The sequence below is a fragment of the Hippocampus zosterae genome, chromosome 2 (assembly GCF_025434085.1).
Source record: "Hippocampus zosterae strain Florida chromosome 2, ASM2543408v3, whole genome shotgun sequence".
Classification (NCBI taxonomy): Eukaryota; Metazoa; Chordata; class Actinopteri; order Syngnathiformes; family Syngnathidae; genus Hippocampus; species Hippocampus zosterae.
In genome coordinates, this window is record NC_067452.1 from 30,893,416 (window position 1) to 30,915,400 (window position 21,985).

At 46.0% G+C, this 21,985-nt stretch overlaps 2 protein-coding genes across 4 annotated transcripts in view; one reads left to right on the forward strand and one right to left on the reverse strand.

Moving 5' to 3' along the window:
- LOC127596861 (succinate dehydrogenase [ubiquinone] iron-sulfur subunit, mitochondrial-like) overlaps window positions 1–21,985 on the reverse strand; it is a 154,397-nt gene that overhangs the window by 36,634 nt on the left and 95,778 nt on the right. The gene's annotated exons all lie outside the window — the stretch shown is intronic.
- Window positions 1,052–20,593, forward strand: LOC127596806 (methyl-CpG-binding domain protein 5-like). 3 transcript variants are annotated; one of them, XR_007961566.1, is made up of 14 exons: window positions 1,052–1,279; window positions 2,188–2,403; window positions 3,577–3,716; window positions 4,405–4,507; window positions 5,435–5,606; window positions 5,920–8,337; window positions 8,974–9,926; window positions 12,279–12,387; window positions 12,472–12,617; window positions 13,117–13,821; window positions 14,600–14,652; window positions 14,747–14,819; window positions 15,065–15,251; window positions 19,342–20,593. XR_007961566.1 is itself a non-coding variant. In XM_052059689.1 (13 exons), exons 3-13 carry the CDS (start codon window positions 3,601–3,603, stop codon window positions 19,411–19,413), a joined length of 4,920 nt encoding a protein of 1,639 aa, XP_051915649.1. In that variant the 5' UTR covers window positions 1,053–1,279; window positions 2,188–2,403; window positions 3,577–3,600; the 3' UTR covers window positions 19,414–20,593. The 3 variants fall into 3 exon arrangements, 2 of the variants coding, with proteins under 2 accessions (XP_051915649.1, XP_051915651.1); XM_052059689.1 differs by lacking the exon at window positions 15,065–15,251 and having other exon boundaries at window positions 1,053–1,279; XM_052059691.1 differs by lacking the exons at window positions 1,052–1,279; window positions 15,065–15,251 and adding an exon at window positions 1,286–1,587.

The following is a 21,985-nucleotide window of genomic DNA, read 5'->3' on the forward strand; positions in this document are numbered from 1 at the left end:
TTGAACCTCTATAGATTCGAAAATAACTTGGATTAAACCGACCTGTACTTTTAGTAAAAGTTATTATTGTTATTGTAATGTATTTAAGTCTTAGTCTAAATGTTGACTATCTGTCTAGGGATTGCAGATGAAAAATAGCCTTATGGCTATTTCTGGCACAAAAATGTTTGTTAATATTCCTGTCCCTGAGATGTGTGTGTGTGCGTGTGCGTGTGCGTGTGTGCGCGCGCGTTTAGCTTTTTTCTTTTTGGCTCATTTACAATACTGAAAGACCGCTTTGCACATGTTCCTCTTTTTCTTCAGGCTTTTGTGATCGTTCGTCCCAATGAGGAAGTGGTCTCTATGAGGGGAGTTTATTGTCTGGGTGGCATGGTCACACAGTTCTGAGGTTGGGTGTTCAAAATCCGAGGTCCGACCTTCCTGTGAGGAATTTGCATGGTCTCGCCAGAGAACCCAGAGAAAACCCACGAAGGCACGGGGAGAACATGCAAACTCCACACAGGAAAGCCGGAGCTGGAATCGAACCCGGTACCTCTGCACTGTGAGGTGAATCTGCAAACCACTCGCCAATTTCCATAGTCACTAATCTTAATTCGCATAGTACACTATTAGTCTGTACAGTAGACTACTTTTTGTGACTCAACTGCAGTGTAGTTACTTTACTCATTATTATTATTGATTTGCGCACTCATTATTAATAATAAACAATCGTATCACAGCATCTGTTAAGTAATTAATGGAATTAGATTACCAGTGCAGCACAAACAAACATGGAAGTGGGGTTGGAAAAGAAAGGTGATGTGTGAACTTTATAATCTTTATTCAAAATTTCATATGTAAGAGATTGTATGACATACAATTTCATAAACGAACGCTTATCGTCTCAAGCATTCAGATAAATATTCACTCATTATATTTTCTTTTTCGCCTGTCATTATTGTAATCACGACTTTATCCTAAAGCGCAGTTATTATTTCTAACTGCATGGCTCATGTCCACTTGGAAGGTGACAAAGCTCCCGTTGCATGTTGGGTACAATACTCCTCGAGCTCAGAGTGCGCATGCGCGTTAGAAAACTCCCATTATTTATTTATTTTGTTGGCTGGGAATGTAAAAAAACACAAAAAAACAAGGCAACTGTGAATTTTGGATTACATGGCTCGCGATGGTTTTGGGAATATATCTGCATGCAAGACGGCCGAGAAGTAGTGAGACGAAAACAACGTCTTGCATGAGTCAGCGGGGCAGCCTCCACTCTTGTCGGGACACTCCAAATCAAGTAAATTCAGTCAGCTAGCTATGCTTCGCTAGTCTCTGTGCTAGCTTTAGCCTCCATTACCCAAGGCGCAGTCAAATTGCGGCGTTATTGCCCTTTGTCTGTAAACTGAACTTGCAGACGTTGTTCACACGTCGGCCGCTCGTCGCAGTCTTACGCGAACTACGCTGGGAGTGTTTCTTGATGTTTGTGTCAACGTTGTGTCCGTCAAAAAGCAGTCATTAGCTAGCCAGCTAACTTGATTCTCCCGCGAGCCAGCAAAGGGAAGACTTCAAAACTTCGCCAACACAGAGAGCCCGACGCCGAGTAAGGTAGATAGGTTCACCCCTGTCGTGCCTGCAACCTTTCCGTGCTTTAGTGATCAATCAATTTCACGTATTTCTAACTGTGCGTCTGTCGCACAGTCGCGTGTGCATATTGTCGTAGCTAATGTGCAAGAGTTTAGTGCGCCTGACAGCTGTCACGACAACACCACAAAGTGGACGCGGTTGCTAGCTTAGCTGTTAGCCTAGCATTTTAGCCTGTCGTGTCAGCCGTCGTGTTTAGATTCTGCTTTTACCCTGAGTCGACACTTCAGACATGTAATGCTGCACCGTTGAATTATTCCATTTATTAGGCACGTCTACCCGTGCTTGCTTTCTTAAAACGTGTGCAGTAATTGTTGTACATGCGACTTATTTATGCGACTGGACACCCACTAAAACATAGGCCTATATTTTAACACACCCTCCCACCTAAAAGTAGCGGCAACATGTGAGGAACTTCCCATGTTTTTCTCTTCTTTGTGAGGACAGACCATTACGTGTTAATATTTATGATATAAATAAAACGTGTATTTAGAAATCTTCCAAATGGTCTGCTCCTGTGGGACTTCCCATATTACATAATCCACCTCGACACTTCTGTTGTAGGATCATCATCCTCATATCAGCTCCTCCTTGGATGTCAACTGAATAAACATCTTACAGCGTTCATTCTTCGTGGCAGAGGCGCAGCCTGGTTGCTGGGGACACTTTGGACATTGGCTCAGGTTAACTGGCAGTCTGTGTGCTTCTAACCCACCAGCATGTTCATCCGACAGTCAATACCCTAGCCAAACCCGAGCCTGGCCTCACAAAGATGACAAGGTATTTTTATTTATATCTTCATCTTCTATCTAAGATTTTTTTTAATCCTCAAGTGATTACAGTAGGACCTCCGAAGTTCACACTTGTTATTATTTCAGAACTGTAATGTGAGTTCTACGCTCACACTGTCACCATAATAAAACTATTGACTGTGCAGAGACGATGGTCCTCCTTAACCCATAAAATCATAAAAATGTGATTACTCTGTGCACATCGATTCATGTCACATGTGCACTTGCCAGTTTTTTTTCTCAGTGCTGTGCATGTTGGTGAATCAGAATTCTGAATGCGGGCAGTTGCAAGCTGCAAAAAACACACCCCTATTTCCCTAGAAAGCGGCATCTCCTTGAGGCATCAAATCATACATAATCATTTTTCTTCATGTCACTCATATAGTACAATCGGTTACTATAACAGTATAGTACAATTCAGAACCCAGGCTTCTTTTGTGTGTGGATACAAATCGGATATTTATCCAACACGACTGCAGACTGAATGCTCAGGTTACAATCGTCCTATACGTCATCAAAAGGCACCAAACATCACAAATGATTGACAAAGCAGACAGCGCAAAAGCAAAGGCATACAAAGGAGCAGAACTGGTTGCCAGTCAGTCACAGGACACATATGGAGACAAATAACCACACCCACCTTGACACCATCACTGAGTGGAAAGCAATCCCACACTGCCCGCTCACAAGTCAGGCGAGCCTACCAGTGGACTCTCCAAGGTTACTTCTAAAACAGTACATAGAAATAGCATCAAATGTACTTGAACATACTGTAGATTATTGATGGTTTAAATTAGTCTGCTTATTTCAGGGTAACATGAGTTGCATTTTCTGCTCGAGTTCTAATCTAAAGAGATAAAAAAACTTTCATACTGGCTAAAATACTGTTCCGTGTGGTGTGCCGATAGCTCAGTATATATGTGTGCGTGTGTGTGTGTGTGTGTGTGTGTGTGTGTGTGTGTATGCTTCATGTGAGATCATTGTTCAAAATCTGTAGCACATTAAAAGCAACCCCACCCCAAACTTGGTTCAAACAAAATTAAGTTTAAAGTTGCTTGACTTTGTAACTACACCCGTCAAAGAGCCGTAATGGTTTGAGTTTTTAAATTTGACTTTATTTTATTCTTCCTTTTTAATTTTTTTTTTAAATATATGTACCAAGCCGCTGGCAGGCTGCAGCTACAGAATGATGGGAGGAAGTGACACTGGCAGTGGGGACAAGGATGAGGTGGTCTCCGCTGCCGTACATGTCCCAATCGGCTGGCAGAGGAGAGTGCATGGCGGCCAGGTTGTGTATGTCAGGTGTGTTGATTATAAAGAAGAAAATGTGTCGATAGATAATGTTGAGTATCCGGGCAACATCATCCAAATTGTGTCATTCTCATTGTGCGTGCAGTCCATTTTATTTAATTAATATTTTTCGTGAAGCAAATTTGTCATGATCCATTAAAAAAAAAAACTCCTCATTACTCCTTAGTGGGCAGCCAAGCCACACACTTTTTCGCTCGGCGCCTTTCTCGTAGGGATAGTCCCAATCCGATCACCTGGATTGCTATTAAGTCCGATCCAATTCCAATCCTTAAACCCAAACTATTGCTTATATACTCAACTTTGCGTGACAGATGAGCTGTTGCCATGGTTGCCATGTGTTTTCGTCACGTGAGCAGTTGTTGTACAATGGACGAGGTGACAAAGACAATCCGTTCGGTATTGGCCGAAGGTTACAATATTGGTTTATGAGATCAAAAAGTGGTATTGGCCATTCTACTGGCTACTTTGCATTTACAGAAGCACACTATGGCTAAACATTTTTCATGACTGCATAACTCTAAATTCATCAAATTCACTTCTGTTTTCATGAATCACACACTTACAGAAACAACAAAGATCTGTGTTGTGTTTCAAAATAACTTTTACTTGAACCTCTTAATCCATCCCAGATATCAATCAGAGGGGAGATACTTACTTACATGTGCATATGTTTATGTAGTCCCAGTGGAACTTCTCTGTCCTCCCTGGATGAGGTGAAGACCTACCTGTTGACTGATGGCACATGTAAATGTGGTCTGGAGTGCCCTCTTGTCATCGGCAAGGTAAATCTGTTTGCTCGCCTATTGTGTATTTTGCAAGAATCGGGAAAAAGATGGAAAAACGTACTGACTGTGCGCAGCTCAATTAGTCAAAGTCTGATGTAAGAGATAATGGTCTCCTTAAGCACCGTTGAAGACCCTTTGAGCAAAAAAACTAATTCCCTTCACAGGATCAAGTCTGACAAACGAGAGCAAAATATTCACAAAACATGAGGATATTTATGGCTGAGTACCTCCAAATCAGTTAGACTTGGTTCATCAAAATGTCCATTTCAGATGAATACAATCGTAACGATTTTGAACCCATTTCAACTGCTGGTGTGAAAATTAGAATTAGCTGGGGAAAAAAGAGGCAATTGTCAAGACAACCCCGGCGTGGCCACGGACCTTTGGGGTTGCCATTAGTAGCGTGAGGCAGTGTCTGTCGCTCACATTTGTTGTTCAAGTAGCACAGCTTCTCAAGGGGGTACATCCATACACGCAGTGGCGATAGTGTTTGCTATGGCACCCAGTACCTCTGGGAAGTCATGTATTGTTACATCACAGTGCTGATTAATGAGCTGATTTTGGTCTGGGAGGAGATCTCCAATGAAGAGCATCAGCAATTCATTGTCGGAAATTTACAGACATTGGATCAACCTGTGATCTAAATGTCCTGCGCTATCTACGCTAAAGGCAGCAGGATGTACCGCCACAATAAAGTACCATATTTGCAATGGAATTTTTATGGTGATGAATGTATTTCATCTAAATCATTGGATTTTTTTTTCTATTTGCCTTGAGTTGTTCAGGCTATGAAATATGTTGTCATTTTTAACTCGCAAAGAATATAGTTTAGTGTCAGTACAATACAATACAATACAATACAATACAATACATTCTGATTTATATAGTACAGCAACATGGTCTATTTTCTTTTCTCTCCATCAGGTTTTCAACTTTACATTGGGGGTAAAGGTAGAGCAGCACAAGCAGCCCCTAGGCAAAGCAGAGCAGGACATGACCAAACTGTGTAACCATCGCAGGAAAGTGGTGGCAATGGCCGCTCTGTGTCGCAGTATGCAGGCGTCACACCTGCCTTTTGGTCACCTTCATAACCCGGGTAAGTCCTACCAACCAAGGAATTCGCTTTGCCAGTTATAATCCATCCAGAGGAACATGTACAAAACAATGACCAACAAGGGGAGACAGAATGGGAAGCCTGGCGGTTCACTGTTAAGCACCCCGATATCTTGGATGTGAAAAGAAAACAATAGGAAAGCTAAATTCCAGCCGATTGTTATTTTGAAAAGGCCTAATATCCGCCAATGTCATTGGCCGACAGATTATTTGGTCGGGCCCCACTTAGGTTGTCATCAGAAAACAATACATTCTATAATTTTCAATTCCCAAAAATGTTGTTTTTCTTTTTCCAGAGGTGAGCAAGGGAGTGGGCAATTGCATCCCAAAGAGGGCTCTTGTTGAGCACGAAGAAGAGGACCGAGGCATTTACCATCCTAGATTTCGTCCGGCTCCTGCGCCAGCTCAGAATAACGCCCACCCTAACCCCAGTGCCAGCCCCAATTCCTCTCACAAGTTTATTTATCCTTATAATGGTTCCTCCCCAGGTCCTCACACAGGCGGAAACTCTCACCATCCCCTTGATGCTTTACGGAGGCTTCACCATCCTCCTCTTTCTCAAACGGTGCCCTTTACCACTTCCAGCAGCCCCCCATTCCCTGCTTACCATGTTGCCCAAAGGTCACCCCGCACTCCCACCCCTCAAAATGTCAGTCAAGGTCAAAAACTGCCCCAAACTCCTGAAACCCCTGCCTCTCCTCTCCTAAGGCCCCTGTCTTCACCTCCTTGCTCTTCTCCTAAAAGCTTTGTCATAGGAGGAAGAGTTTCACAGACTCAAGCGCAGCATCCACATGGGGTCATATGTGGAGGCTCTCCCCTCTCGCCATCCCCCATCCTCTCTCCGTCTGTCCTTCACATGAATTCTGTGTCTCCTCAGCAGCGGTCCCACTACCCTTCGGCCTCCCCCTCTCACGTCTCTGATCAGGGTGGAATCTCCACCGCAGCGGCTGAAGGGCTGACGGCAAGTAATTTGTCACGGAGGAGGAAGTCCTGCTCTTCCTCTCCGCACTCCCCTCTGCTTTGTGGTTCACCAAACCCCACCCCCCACATCTTCAAGTTTAAGCTGGAAGACATCTTGGAGCAGTTTAAGAACTCTGGCAACGGTAGCACTAATAACCACCGCCTCGCAAACCCTACAAATCCCAGCACATTGACTAACCAAAGCAGTCACAGTCCTCATGCTCCCCCACTGAAACCCGCAAACAGTACAGCAAATCTCGGCACAGCCCCACCAGGTTTTGGCTTGAATCCTGCGGGGATTTCCAACACTATCGTGGCACCGTTTTTGAACCACCACAGTCACCAGGGCCAGCTGCCGGCCTCAACTTCTTTTCCGGCAAGTAGCCTGCTCTCCGCGGCTGCAAAAGCTCAGCTGGCTAGCCAGGTAACTCATGGTCAGGGCTCAAATGTGGCCTGCAGCCAAACAAGTGGCTCCTCCTCCTTGGAAATCGTGACAGAGGCACAGCAAAGACAGTCGACCAAGGTAACAAACAGCACTTTAAAAAACAGCCACCTTTCCTCCCCTATTGCTGCCTCGAGGCCTCACTGTCCCGCTCTAGCAGCAGCGTCTTCTGTCCTCTTTCCTTCACCCCACTCCCTAGCCCAGTCCCTGGCTTCTTCCTTGCCCCAATTGCCTCCTAAAACAGAGCAAAATGCATCGCACAGGAAAAGGCGGCGGCGATCTCCCACTGTTCTGAGCACGATCAAAGACACCCAGCAGCTGGCCAATGGGCCGCAGAAGCCCCAGCCCGGAGAATGCGTCTCCGCTACTGCTCTGAACCTATCATCTTTGGCTTTCCCTCGCTCTGTCTCTGCCTCTACCTCAGATGTGCAGAACCCGAATAGCGGCACGCACGAGCGCCACCATCATCTGCCACCGGGGCAGACATCCAAGTTCTTGACTTCCAAACAGACGGCACATCTTTCTGGAACTCCCCGACAGGCAGAAGGCCTGGATATCACTACAGGCTTGGCGCCAACATCCCTTAGCTTGGATCCTCCAACCCAGCCCCTTTCTGCTCTTTTGCACTTACTCAGTGTACAGAATGCTCAGGCCGCAGCCTCGGCTTCTAACCCCGCTCCAGCTCATTTGGGATCTTTGTCTGTAGAAGGGGGTGGACACACTAAGACGCAGAGCCCCACACCATCGCCCTCTCCTATATCCCCTCATTCCAGCGGCAACCGCCCGCAGCCTCCGTCACCATGCCGAACCAGTAACACTAATATGATATCGTCGGTTCAAGAAACGCTCTCTCCCACTCGCACCTCCACTCATTTCAGTTCAGTGCAGTCACGATCTCAGTCTCTGAGATTAAGTCCTCCACAAAGACATTCTTCGACATCCTCAATGTTGTCACGCTCCAATTTAGCTTTACACAACAGCAGCAGCCCATCTCCGTCACACATGGCCCCTACTCCACTTGACAGGCACCATCCAACTGAGAATCATGTTCCAGCAACTGACACTGTTTCCCGGGTGCTTTCACCAGAAGCATCGCCGCAGAGCATGATCGGTAATGATCGGTCAACAGCAGACCCGAGTCACCCACAAAGCGACATATCTGTGGCATTACCCACCTCGCCAAAGCCTCTTGATCTCAGCAATCATGTTCTAGCCCTTCTTGCAGCATCCTCCACTGCACGGCAGGAGGAACGCAGCTCCGCTGACCATACAACAGATATAGTGATGTCTTCCCAAGAAAGTCACTCTCCAGGTGAGTAATCTTCACAGGATTTATGTATGTGCCAAGCGCATCCAGCCAGCCAACTCTTTTCAGAACCGCTTATCCTCACGAGGGTCGTAGGCATGCTGGATTCTATCTCAGCTGTCTTCGGGGTGGTCGGCAGGGTACACCCAGGACTGGTCGCTAGAGCAAGGCAGGACACACAAAGATGAACAACCAGTCACATGATGAGAAAAAAAGCTGCCTTGAAGGGATAAAATGGCTGAAGAATCAAATCTTGTAATAGTGACCTTGCAAAATTCTCAGTCTTAGACCGGGCTTTGCCTAAAAACTCTAATATGTCTTGAAATGTGAGCAGGTGTCAGATGTTAATTTTCCAAGGGTCTTTTCCAAATCTCAGTCTTCTGATGTACAGGCATCTTAAGACAACTAATTTGATCTTAAGACACTAAATACAGTATTGGTGATAGTGGTAATAAAAACTGAAATGTTATCAGGGCGTATTTTGTTTATATCGCCAGTACGAGCTAGATCTCGATTGTATACATATATGGTGTGTGTGTGTGTGTGTGCGTGTCTAAAATCCATCCCATCCTCACGAAGGTCGTGGGAATTGATGAAGTCATTTCCACTGTGGTGAAGATGTTTTTGCTTATTCTTTTCCAGGTTCCGGTGACTGTGAACGTGGAGACTTGAAGAACTCCGCATCAACGAAACCTCTGACACCCACCAGTTCGGAGGTCGTCGCCTCTTCTCAGCTTGGGGAGGACCGTCCTCAGACACCTTCAGCGATGAGCGACTCGACCGCCCCTTTACCTCTGGCAGAGGCCTTCCCTTTCATGAACCAAGATCAGCTTCTTCAGCTGCTGTCTTCCACAGGAGGCCTGCCATCCATACTGGACCCTACGGTCCTGTCCTCATTACACCTCGGAGGGCTGTGGTTGGGTGGGCAAAATGCACAGACACCTTCCAGTGCTCCAACACAAAATCTTGTCGAGCAACATCCCGTAATGATCCAATCCGAGGCACAGCAGCAAAGCCAGGATCAGCAACAGAAGCAGCAACAGATAAACAGTAATCCTCTCTTTCCGTTGTTGCCTCTGTTGAGCGGCGTGCAAGGGGACATACCTCTTAATCTGTTGGGCCTTCTAAACCCAATCCCACCTCCAGCCTCAGCTTCTGCCACAGGACAGGAATCTGATTTGGGACTAACAGAAAAACCAAGTCACCAAGCTCTGCTTATGGCGTCCTTGCTGCTCGGGCAACACCAGGCGCCTTTGTTACCCTTATCTGGACTGAGTCAGGTGGGTCAGGTCAGCTTGGAGGTTCCTCTTCAGCAGCCGCCGCAGATCCCCGCCTCTTTGGAGGGCCTCATGTTGGATAAGGCCGCTGCTCTCTTGGATCCGTCAACTCTTCATGGGTCGGGGCTTCTGGAAGTCACCCAGGGTCTTCCCCTCCCGCCTGGAGCGGAAGGGTCTGTCCAAGCTCTGCAGTCCCTGCTCCTTCCTCCTCACCCGGCTACCTTCCTGCCTTTTAGCCCCGCCCTCCTTACAGCTGCTCTAAACACAGCTGACTTACCCCATACCCAGTTAACTCCTGTTCAGCATACCCAACCTCAGGTAGGCTGCCCGTCTCCTGAGGTTCTTTCCTCTTAGCTCGTCGTAGTTTCCTTCGATTACACTGATTTTCTAACCTTATTAGTTTCATGATATCGATTAATCATGCATTTTCCAAAATTGCCTTTTTGTTCGTGATGCTTTCACGTGAATACATAAAAAGTCATTTGTACCTCTCTTGTTTGACATTGCAGACCACCACCAACTGCCACCTGTAATGGCAGTTCTATTTTGTTCTTTTAATTTTAAAATGCAAATTTTCGATAGATACTGTTACCGTGACAGTGTTATGAAAAAGTATTTTCCCCCCCATCCCTCCTGATTTCTGTGTTCTTTCCATATTTGTCACACACCAATGTTTCAGTTCATCAAACTGATTTTAATATTACATAGAGACTACCAAGGAAATACAAAATGCAGTTTCTAAATACCAATTTACAGTGCCCTCCATAAGTATTGGCACCCCTGGTTGAGATGTGTTTTTTAGCTTCCAATTATTTTATTTTTTTTCTAAATAATATGGGACCTTAATGGAAAAAAAGAGAAAAATCCAACCTTCAATACAAGTGCATTTATTCAGTGGGGAAAAAATCCCACATAAAGAAATAATTATTTGACATCAAATAATGTGTGTCACAATTATTAGCACCCCTGGTGTTAATATTTTGTACAACCCCCTTTTGCCAACAAAACAGCACCTAATCTTCTCCTATAATGTTTCACAAGATGGGAAAAGACAGAAAGAGGGATCTTCAGCCATTCCTCTTTGCAGAATCTCTCTAAATCATCCAGAGACCTGGGTCCTCTCCTCTGTACTCTCCTCTTCAGCTCACCCCACAGGTTCTCAATGGGGTTGAGGTCAGGGGACTGAGATGGCCATGGGAGGAGCTTGATTTTGTGTCTGGTGAACCATTTCTGTGTAGATTTGGCCATATGTTTAGGGTCATTGTCTTGCTGAAAGACCCAGTGACGACCCAGCTTCAGCTTTCGGGCAGAGGGCAACAGATTTTGATTTAAAATGTCCTGGTATTTCAAAGCATTCATGATGCCATGCACCCTAACAAGGTTCCCAGGGCCTTTGGAAGCGAAACAGCCCCACAGCATCACTGACCCACCCCCATACTTCACAGTGGGTATGAGGTGCTTTTCAGCATGCGCATCTTTCGTGGTACGCCAGACCCACTTAGAGTGTTTGTTGCCAAAAAGCTCAATCTTGGTCTCATCTGACCAAAGCACACGGTCCCAGTTGAAGCCCCAATACCGCTTGGCGAACTCCAGACGCTTGCGTTTATGATTGTGAGTGAGGAAAGGTTTTCTCCGTGCATGCCTCCCAAACAGCTTGTTGGCGTGTAGACAGCGCCTGATGGTTGATTTGGAGACTTTGTGACCCCAGGATGCTACCATTTGTTGTAATTCTGTAACAGTGAGCTTTGGAGATCTTTTGATTTCTCTTACCATCCTCCTCACTGTGCGTGGTGGCAAAATAAACTTGGCTCCTCGTCCAGGCTTGTTTACCACTGTTCCAGTTGTTTTGAACTTCTTAATTATTCCTCTCACAGTGGATATGGGCAGCTGCAGTTGAGTGGCAATCTTCTTGTAGCCTCTGCCTGACCTGTGAAGGTCGACGCACATCTGCCTCACTTGTATGCTGTGTTCCTTTGTCTTTCCCATGTTTAAGAGTGGATAAGAGAAATGGCCTCGGTGTCACGTCATATTTATACCCCAGGGAGACAGGAAGTGATGAATTACTAATTAAATGTTCCTACATACTCTGGTAAACTTTGTAAACTACTGTAGAAATGACAGAAATGCTTCAATTATATTTATTTCCTGGGAATTGTTAAGGGTGCCAATAATTGTGGAACAGGTGATTTGATGTCAAATAATTATTTCTTTATGTGGGATTTTTTCCCCACTGAATAAATGCACTTGTATTGAAGGTTGGATTTTTCTCTTTTTTTCCATTAAGGTCCCATATTATTTAGAAAAAAAATAAAATAATTGGAAGCTAAAAAACACATCTCAACCAGGGGTGCCAATACTTATGGAGGGCACTGTAAGTTATTAAGCCACACCCAAAAAAATAAATACATAAATTCAAATTTGCCCATCCCATTATGAAAAAGTAATTGCGCTCTGAACCTACTCATGGATTGTGCCGCCCTTGGCAGCAATAACAGAAATCAAGCATTGAACTGGAAAAAAAACTAATCTAAACTAATTGCAACTAACTGAATTTAAAGTCAAAATGAAATAAACATGAAACGACAAATCCGAAGCACTGATGCATACCTATAAAATATTAGTTATTGTGGCCCTAGACCTAATTTTGATCAGTGCATTGCGATCTTACAGGAACTGTCAGATGCTGGTGTGGACACCCTCATCCCCCTTTCTCTCCAAGGAAAGGAAAACCCCATTCTGCAGCAATTACTTCCCACTTTACTTAACCCTGCTGTGTTAGGTGAGTGACAAGTAACATACATCTGAAGATAGATGTCCCACGAATATTATCCCATGAAATTATTTATGGAACACTACTTTCTAGGAGACATTTCTGGCATTGCCGGGCTCCATAACATGGTGGGTATCGGAGCCGGTTCTTTACTCCTGCCCTCAGTCCAGACCTCATCTTTGGGGATGCCTCTCCTGCAAGGTCCTGATGGGACCATCAACTTGCTCAACAACATTCAGGTAAGTACCGTAACGGACATGTTTTTCAAAAATTCGATCCAATCTGTTGTGTCAAATATGCTCATTGAACACATGAGGCATACTTACACAATACTATGGGTCTCTTTATTTTCGGTGCAGATCGCACACTGTTAAGAGACGCACATTGCTTTGTTTTTAACTTTAGCTTTGTGGGGAAATGCCATCTTGCTTGATCTGTTTTGACAGTCGATAACCGTTTGAAAGTGGGCTTTCAACATTGACAGCGCTGTACAGTATGTAGTTGCCGTTAAGCAACAACTAACCTGACTTACAGTTGTGAGAAGTTAATGCACGTCTTTGAGTCGGTCTATATGGTGTGACCACTCTAAAATGTGACTTTCTGTCACTGGCAATTAGCTTAGACAATGTGAGATGGAATTCAAAACGATCACAGGTAAAACCTTAGAGTTTGGCCAGCCTTACCAACTGTGTTCACCCAGTTAATTGAAACTTGTATTTTTCGCCTTTCTCCCTTCAGCTGAATCTTGCGCCATCCTCTGAAGGAGAGAAGTCCAACTCGTTGCAGGAAACGGAGAGCCCCGCCCCTCACTGTGACATTCCAGCCTCTCAGATCTCTCCTGAAGAGGTTGCTAGTCCGCCTCCAACACCTGCCCAAGAAACGAGCCGACCGCCACATCGAGGGTCTGAAGGCAGGCCAGTTATCGACCCCTACACCTCTTTCATGGATACAATTTACACCTCCTTCCTTCAAATTAACGCTAAAGAGCAGGAAGATGGGGTCCACTCTGGGCCGTCTGACCCTACATCACCTTTCTGTGCCTTACCGCCCGTCACTTTCCCCATGGAGCACCACACTCTCTCCACACCTGCCCCAACTCAGCACCAGGCGAGTGCCCCGGTCTCCCTCAGCCCACGGCGGGCTTGCTCCCTGCGAAACCCAGACTTGTCACGCCTCAGCTTGGAAGCGGCAGCTCACTCTCCAGCCCAGGGTACGCCCAAACCCACTGAGGATGTGGCCACATCGCCTCTACAAAGAAAAACAGTCATGGTGGAGGGACACACCCATCCAGAGCCCCCCTTACCATCCATATACTTGGAGGAAGCCAAGACGGACTGTACCGGTGTGGATAGACAGGCAGGTTATCTGAGTCCTGGGGATGGTTGCAGTGGGAGACCGCATAAGGATGCACCTGGGACATTGTTGCACAGTGAACAGGGAAGGGTGAGTGTCTGCTGTTTGTCTTTTAAGTCAGGCAAAATTTACCGGTTTTAATCCATCTCAAGGGCCGCCATTTTGCCACCTGCTGTCAACTGAAAATGACACCACATTGCGCAGGCCTCCGTTAACAAACAATCATGCCTCAACTTGCAAATGTTACATGACCAAACTCGGACAACAGATGAGTTGTGATTGGTCGTTATCTGAGCCCTGGGCAACTGTGATGTCATTTTCAGTTGACAGGAAGTGGCAAAATGTTCAGAGATGTCTAAAAAGTGGGTGATTTTTTTTAAATTAATTAATTTTGCTAAGTTCAAATTCCAAAAACGTCATATTAACCCTTTCAGGGGCATCGGTTGCTCCAGTGGACAGCTTATCAGGTTACAGGTTATCATTATTGGTGCATGAAATGGTTAATCAGAATGCTGTTTTTAAACCAGTGGCGACACACAGAACATAAATGTATTATTGTAAAGTTTTTTTTTTTTTTAACTTGCCCTCCGCCATAATCTGCCACAAGATGGCACCAAAGTCCTGGCTAATAGAAATGTAGTAATCAATGTCAAGTAAGTACAGTTACTGTCATCAGTGTACATCGTCTGGCATTCTCTGGCTGTTGCGATTGTAGCATCATTGATTCATCAGGGATTATTACTATAAAACTCAATGTTAGTGGTTTGAACTTTTATTTTCTTTGCAATGTTCACTCAACTGTTTGACTGTAATGGTGCATTTTTAAGTATCTGACCAACGATGTCACAATGATGCATTTTTCACCAAGGAACAATCAGGAACTGTGTCCGGAGTCCGTCGAGGGAGAAAAAGAAAACAGACGTAAGTTGCTTTGTCAGTGATTCTTGAGCCGAGCTTTCAGCGTCGTGTTTTTCCACCCTGTCAATGTCTCACTGATTCGTATTTTGTGCATCAGGCTGCAGAATGTGTTGGAGGACTTCAGAGACGTGGATGCTACAACAGCACTCGAAGAAACAAAGGCTACTACGGTATGACTCCTTTATTGCCGGAACTGGCGGCTGCACACTGGATGCACAATTGATTCAAGCGTTAATTGATTATAGGATCACAGAAGCTTAATATTAGACTAACCCTGACCTTCTCGGCGCTATTTATTTAGTATCCTTGTGACATAAACAATTTCTTGAGTGTGGTTGAATAAAATACTATTAGAGTATCTGAAAAATTCCAAGACTTGTGTCACAAAAGTTGTATTTCAAATTCAAACTACAAGTTTTCCAGTCATCACCCTGGAATGTAAGGCACTTTCCCAGCATTCACCTGCACTCCTGGAAGGATTCTTCAAAGATTTTCCACAGCTGCGCTGTCAGGTCCATCTTGTTGTCGTCCGCTTCTTCAAAACGGTTCCCTTGGATGAGCTTTGGAAAGAGGAAAAAAAAAATCTCACGGAGCCAGGACAGGTGAGCAGAGAGCTGGCATTCTGAGAAGGCGCATTGTCATGTGCATTGTGACGCAGCCATGCAGTTCTCTTGCCTCTTCTCACGCATTGAACGAAGCAAAGGGCTCAGGATGTAATTGTAGACGCGCTAGATGATCACCTGGCCCAATTTGAAGGTGGAACCTGTAATTTGGTTTGAAATATATCTTTTGTGACACCAGACCTGAAAGTTTTATTTTTTTTTAAAAACATCTTGTATGTATTTTTGTACAGCGCCTTTCAAGGGACAAAGGTGATCGTATTATTCACTGTTTTTTTTATTTTTTTATTGTGAGAGTAGAGTACTTTTTTTTTTTTTTTTTTTTTTTTTAAATTGTGAGAGTAGAGTACTGTGCACCCCTCCGTGAGTCGTCACCTTACCGTGGTGGAGGGGTTTGTGTGTCCCAATGATCCTAGAAGCTAAGTTGTCTGGGGCTTTATGCCCCTGACAGGGTCACCCATGGCAAACAGGTTCTAGGTGAGGGGCCAGACAAAGCACGGCTCAAAGACCCCTTATGATGAACAAAATATATGGACCAAGGTTTCCCTTGCCCGGACGCGGGTCACCGGGGCCCCCCTCTGGAGCCAGGCCTGGAGGTGGGGCTCGTTGGCAAGCGCCTGGTGGCCGGGCCTACACCCATGGGGCCCGGCCGGGCACAGCCCGAAGAGGCAACGTGGGTCCCCCTTCCCATGGGCTCACCACCCATGAGAGGGGCCAAAGGGGTCGGGTGCAATGTGAGCTGGGCGGCAGCCGAAGGCGGGGACCCTGGCGGTCCGATCCTCGGCTGCAGAAGCTAGCTCTTGGGACATGGAATGTCACCTCTCTGGCAGGGAAGGAGCCCGAGCTGGTGTGTGAGGCAGAGAATTTCCGACTGGATATAGTCGGACTTGCCTCCACACACAGCCTGGGTTCTGGTACCAGTTCTCTCGAGAGGGGTTGGACTCTCTTCCACTCTGGAGTTGCTCACGGTGAGAGGCGCAGAGCAGGTGTGGGCATACTCATTGCCCCCCGGCTCAGTGCCTGTACATTGGGGTTCACACCGGTAGACGAGAGGGTTGCCTCCCTCCGCCTGCGGGTGCGGGGACGGGTCCTGACTGTTGTTTGTGCATATGCACCAAACAGCAGCTCAGCATACCCACCCTTTTTGGAGTCCTTGGAGGGTGTGCTGGAGAGTACTCCTTCTGGGGACTCCCTTGTTCTGCTGGGGGACTTCAATGCTCACGTGGGCAATGACAGTGAGACCTGGAGGGGCGTGATTGGGAGGAACGGCCCCCCCGATCTGAACCCGAGTGGTGTTTTGTTATTGGACTTCTGTGCTCGTCACGGATTGTCCATAACGAACACCTTGTTCAAACATAAGGGTGTCCATATGTGCACTTGGCACCAGGACACCCTAGGTCGCAGTTCGATGATCGACTTTGTTGTTGTATCATCGGATTTGCGGCCGCATGTTCTGGACACTCGGGTGAAGAGAGGGGCGGAGCTGTCAACTGATCACCACCTGGTGGTGAGTAGGCTCCGATGGTGGGGGAAGATGCCGGTCCGTCCTGGCAGACCCAAACGTATAGTGAGGGTTTGTTGGGAGCGTCTGGCGGAATCCCCTGTCAGAAGGAGTTTCAACTCCCACCTCCGACAGAGCTTTTCCCATGTTCCGGGGGAGGCGGGGGACATTGAGCCCGAGTGGACCGTGTTCCGTGCCTCTATTGTTGAGGCGGCCAATCTGAGTTGTGGCCGTAAGGTGGTTGGTGCCTGTCGTGGCGGCAACCCCCGTACTCGCTGGTGGACACCAGCAGTGAGGGATGCCGTCAAGCTGAAGAAGGAGTCCTATCGAGCCTTTATGGCCTGTGGGACCCCAGAGGCAGCTGACGGGTATCGATTGGCCAAGCGGGCCGCGGCTTCGGTGGTCGCCGAGGCAAAAACCCGAGCGTGGGAAGAGTTCGGTGAGGCCATGGAAGCCGACTTCCGGACGGCTTCGAGGAAATTCTGGTCCACCATCCGACGTCTCAGGAGGGGGAAGCAGTGCACCACTAACACTGTGTACAGTGGGGATGGGGCGCTGCTGACTTCGACTCGGGACGTTGTGAACCGGTGGGCAGAGTACTTCGAAGACCTCCTCAACTCCACCAACACGCCTTCCTTGGAGGAAGCAGAGCCCGGGGACTCTGAGGTGGGCTCTCCTATCTCTGTGGTTGAAGTCACCGATGTGGTTAAAAAGCTCCTCGGTGGCAAGGCCCCAGGGGTGGATGAGATCCGCCCGGAGTTCCTCAAGGCTCTGGATGTTGTGGGGCTGTCCTGGTTGACACGCCTCTGCAACATCGCGTGGACAACAGGGAGAGTGCCTCTGGATTGGCAGACCGGGGTGGTAGTCCCTCTTTTTAAAAAGGGGGACCGGAGGGTGTGTTCCAACTACAGAGGGATCACACTCCTCAGCCTCCCTGGTAAGGTCTATTCAGGGGTGCTGGAGAGGAGGGTCCGTCAGGAAGTCGAGCCTCAGATTGAGGAGGAGCAGTGTGGTTTTCGTCCCGGCCGTGGAACAGTGGACCAGCTCTACACCCTTAGCAGGGTCCTTGAGGGTATGTGGGAATTCGCCCAACCAGTCTACATGTGTTTTGTGGACTTGGAGAAGGCGTTTGACCGTGTCCCTCGGGGAGTTCTGTGGGGGGTGCTTCGTGGGTATGGGGTACCGAACCCCCTGATACGGGCTGTTCGGTCACTATACCACCGATGTCAGAGTTTGGTTCGCATTGCCGGCAGTAAGTCGGAATCGTTTCCAGTGGAGGTAGGACTCCGCCAAGGCTGCCCTTTGTCGCCGATTCTGTTCATAACCTTTATGGACAGAATTTCTAGGCGCAGCCGAAGCGTTGAGGGGGTCCGTTTTGGGGGCCTCAGTATTTCATCCCTGCTTTTTGCAGATGATGTGGTGCTGTTGGCTCCTTCAAACGGGGCTCTCCAACTCTCACTGGAGCGTTTCGCAGCCGAGTGTGAAGCGGTTGGGATGAAAATCAGCACCTCCAAATCTGAAACCATGGTCCTCAGTCGGAAAAGGGTGGAGTGCCCCCTCCGGGTCGGGGAGGAGATCTTACCCCAAGTGGAGGAGTTCAAGTATCTTGGGGTCTTGTTCACGAGTGGGGGTAGGAGGGAGCGGGAGATCGACAGGTGGATCGGTGCAGCGTCTGCTGTGATGCGGACGTTGTATCGGTCTGTCGTGGTGAAGAAGGAGCTGAGACAAAAGGCGAAGCTCTCAATTTACCGGTCGATCTACGTCCCAACCCTCACCTATGGTCACGAGCTATGGGTCGTGACCGAAAGAACGAGATCCCGGATACAAGCGGCTGAAATGAGTTTTCTTCGCAGGGTGTCCGGGCTCTCCCTTAGACATAAGGTGAGAAGCTCAGTCATCCGGGAGGGGCTCAGAGTCGAGCCGCTTCTCCTCCACATCGAGAGGAGCCAGATGAGGTGGCTTGGGCATCTGATTCGGATGCCTCCTGAGCGCCTCCCCGGTGAGGTGTTCCGGTCATGTCCCACCGGGAGGAGACCCAGAGGAAGACCCAGGACACGCTGGAGAGACTATGTCACCCAGCTGGCCTGGGAACGCCTCGGGATCCCCCGGGGAGAGCTGGAAGAAGTAGCTAGGGAGAGGGAAGTCTGGGCTTCCCTGCTAAAGCTGTTGCCCCCGCGACCCGGCCCCGGATAAGCGGTAGATGATGGATGGATGGATGGAGTACTGTGCAAGTGTCTGGGGAGATAATGGAAACAAGTACTTAAAAAAAAAAGTCTACCAAGGCCCAAACATTTGTCATCTTTCTTATTGTGTGAACAAGTACAATCTCTGATCATAATGTGTAGAAACTGCTGAAATTATGTCTCGTCCCAATATTTCCCCAAATGTACAAATCCCATGTTCAAATTGAAATGTTCTGTAAAGGGGAAATTTAAAAAAAAAAAGCAATATTTGCTAACTTATTTTCCCAATTGATTCCTATATTTATTGTTCCAACTGATAAATATTCACCACCGTGTAATGTACATTTGAAGCTTGAATAGCCTTTTTTTCCCCTCCTTCCTGTTGCAGACGGCCCTGTTGAAGCCCGACACATCGGTCCGAGGCAGGAGGAGACGAGGGGTGAGGTCTCAGAGGCAGTGATTGTTGCAGGGAGCTGTCAGTCACAGCTGTTCCACCAATCAGAATCAGACTTCACTTCCTGACTCCACCCATGCATCCCAATCCACCCACATCACTTATGATTTTTTTTTTTAAGTGTCAATCTCAGTCAACTGCACTAATCATGTTGTTCATGTTAACCAATGCCATGAAAACGAGTGGAAAAATATAGCATCGGTCGAGCTCCAGACTGGGGGAAAAACATTTTTTAAAAGGAAATTTTTAAAATAAATGTGGATATTTTCTCACTCTTAGGTCTAGTTAACACAATAATGGTTGTGTTGGTGTGATCACAGCTCTCTTCACGATGTTAGCGTCATATCTTTTTATTTTTATTTTTTACACAGACAAAACAAGAGAACTCTTCTCATGTATCTGTTACTGTGAGTCGCAATGAAGCCCGTCTACTTGAACCATGCTCTCTGTGGAAAGTGTGTATGTAGCTGTATGTATGTGTGCGTGCGTGTGTCTTTTTTAATATGTTGATTGTGTTGGACAACAGAGCTATTGCTGAGCCCCTCACTCGTGGTTTAGTTGGAATTCTGGTCAAGTCATGGATGACACCCTCTGATGAGACCCTCTGTTTCAAGAAAGAAAGGACTCTTGAAGGCACACTCCTAATGTTTTCAGATGATGCTGGAAACGTAGATGTATGATTTTTATTTTTCTCTCATAGTATAAAGCCACCGTTTTTGGATTTCTTTTACTTCCTCCCTTGAGTAGATGGCCATCCGTCATGTAGCGCCCCCCCCCCCCCTTGTCATGAACAAAATGGGGATTCTTAAAAGCCAGAGCTGTGATAGCTCATATGGATTTGATGAGTCTGCCTAACTGTAGAAAAATCCTTACACTGCCCTCCCCTCAAAATACTGTCATCTCTCGCTGTATTTAACAAAAAAAAAAAGAAGAAAAAAAGCAAATTATGCAATTTCTATTCACTTGGAGATTTGTATATATGTACAATTAATGTGTTTTATTATTTTATATGGTTTAGAGAAAAGAGATGAGTGCAAACAATTGTGAATTTTCTGGGAGTATTTTTCTCATACTACACCCTGGCTTTCAATACTTGTTAAAAAAAGGCGATTAAATTGTGGACTGTAGCTTTCTTTTTTTATATGGGAGTCTTTTTTTTATTTAATATTAAAACTATTTACAGAAACTGTGCTGTGTTGATTTCATTTTTATACATGTGCTTAACATCTAAACTTTACCCTTGATCACTTCATGTGTTTCCAAACTTTTGACTGGTACGATGTATTAAACACATTGAACTGGTTTAACGATTACATTTGTTGGCATCGACGGTCTTAGGAAATACCTTTTAACACCCCTTAAGGTAATTTCTCTGCAATATATAACCTCTGATGCAGATTTATTCTTTGAAGGGCACTGCATTATGGACTCGCTCCTCGTTTGTTGCATTTCTCAAATGACTTTCAAATGTGAGCAACACCTGCAGTAATAACCAATGTAGAGGGTGTCCATAAAGTGTCTCTACTAGTTACACACAACCTACCACATACCGCTAACTTCCTGAACATTTTGTTTTACGTTTTATCTGAAATATTCATGACCCGTTTAAAAGAAAGGAACCTAACCACATTAAATGAGCATCGGATTTATGTGACATGTTCCAAACATGCCGGAGTTTAATTTTGCTTGCTGATGGTATTTTTACATATTGTATTTTTTGTTGTTGTTGTTTTATGTGACATGTTACAAACATGCCGGAGTTTAATTTTGCTTGCTGATGGTATTTTTACATATTGTATTTTTTGTTGTTGTTGTCTTCCATTAACATTCTTGTGATGTTTCATTTGGCAAAACTGAAATCATGGCTCCAGTATGAATGATGATGACGAGACGCTGCATCACCCGCCTGCTGGTTGCGTTGTCTAATTTCCCTGGAGAATCAAGATGAGCTGCAGCTTTTGCATGAGAAGGATGCTGAGCCATGGTGACGAGGTGGGTACCACCACAAAAATACATATAGAGACTGCCTTGAGCAGATTGGTCTATTGATGCCAGTGAATCCGCCATTTTGAATGTGGCACATCTGCCCATAAACACCCAATGCAAGTCAATGGACTGAACTTCTTTTAAAGCGATAACCTAGTACAAAGGGCACAAAACCTTGATGCCTCTCATTCATGCATTTGCACACACGAATAGAATTGGGAGATTATGTTGTTACAACAGATTACACACGGGATTTGTTTTGGTTCATTTTGCTAGATGTCCTTCCTGATGCAAAATAAAATTTTTGATGCAGGCTGATCGCGGCTTGTTATTGGGGACCTTAATTAACCTGGTTTTGAAGAATGTATTTTATTTATTTAGATAAGTGTTCTGGATGGTGGATGGGTGAAGATAAGATAAGATAATATGAAATAAGAAAACCTTTATCTGTTCCACACTGGCCATTACTTTCATTTTAATGTCATAATGGCAATTACTGAAAATGGACTTAAGCTTTGGGAAGCCCATATAGAATGAGAAATATTAGCTAAGTTACTAACAATAATCAATGGAAGTACTTTGGAGAATTTTA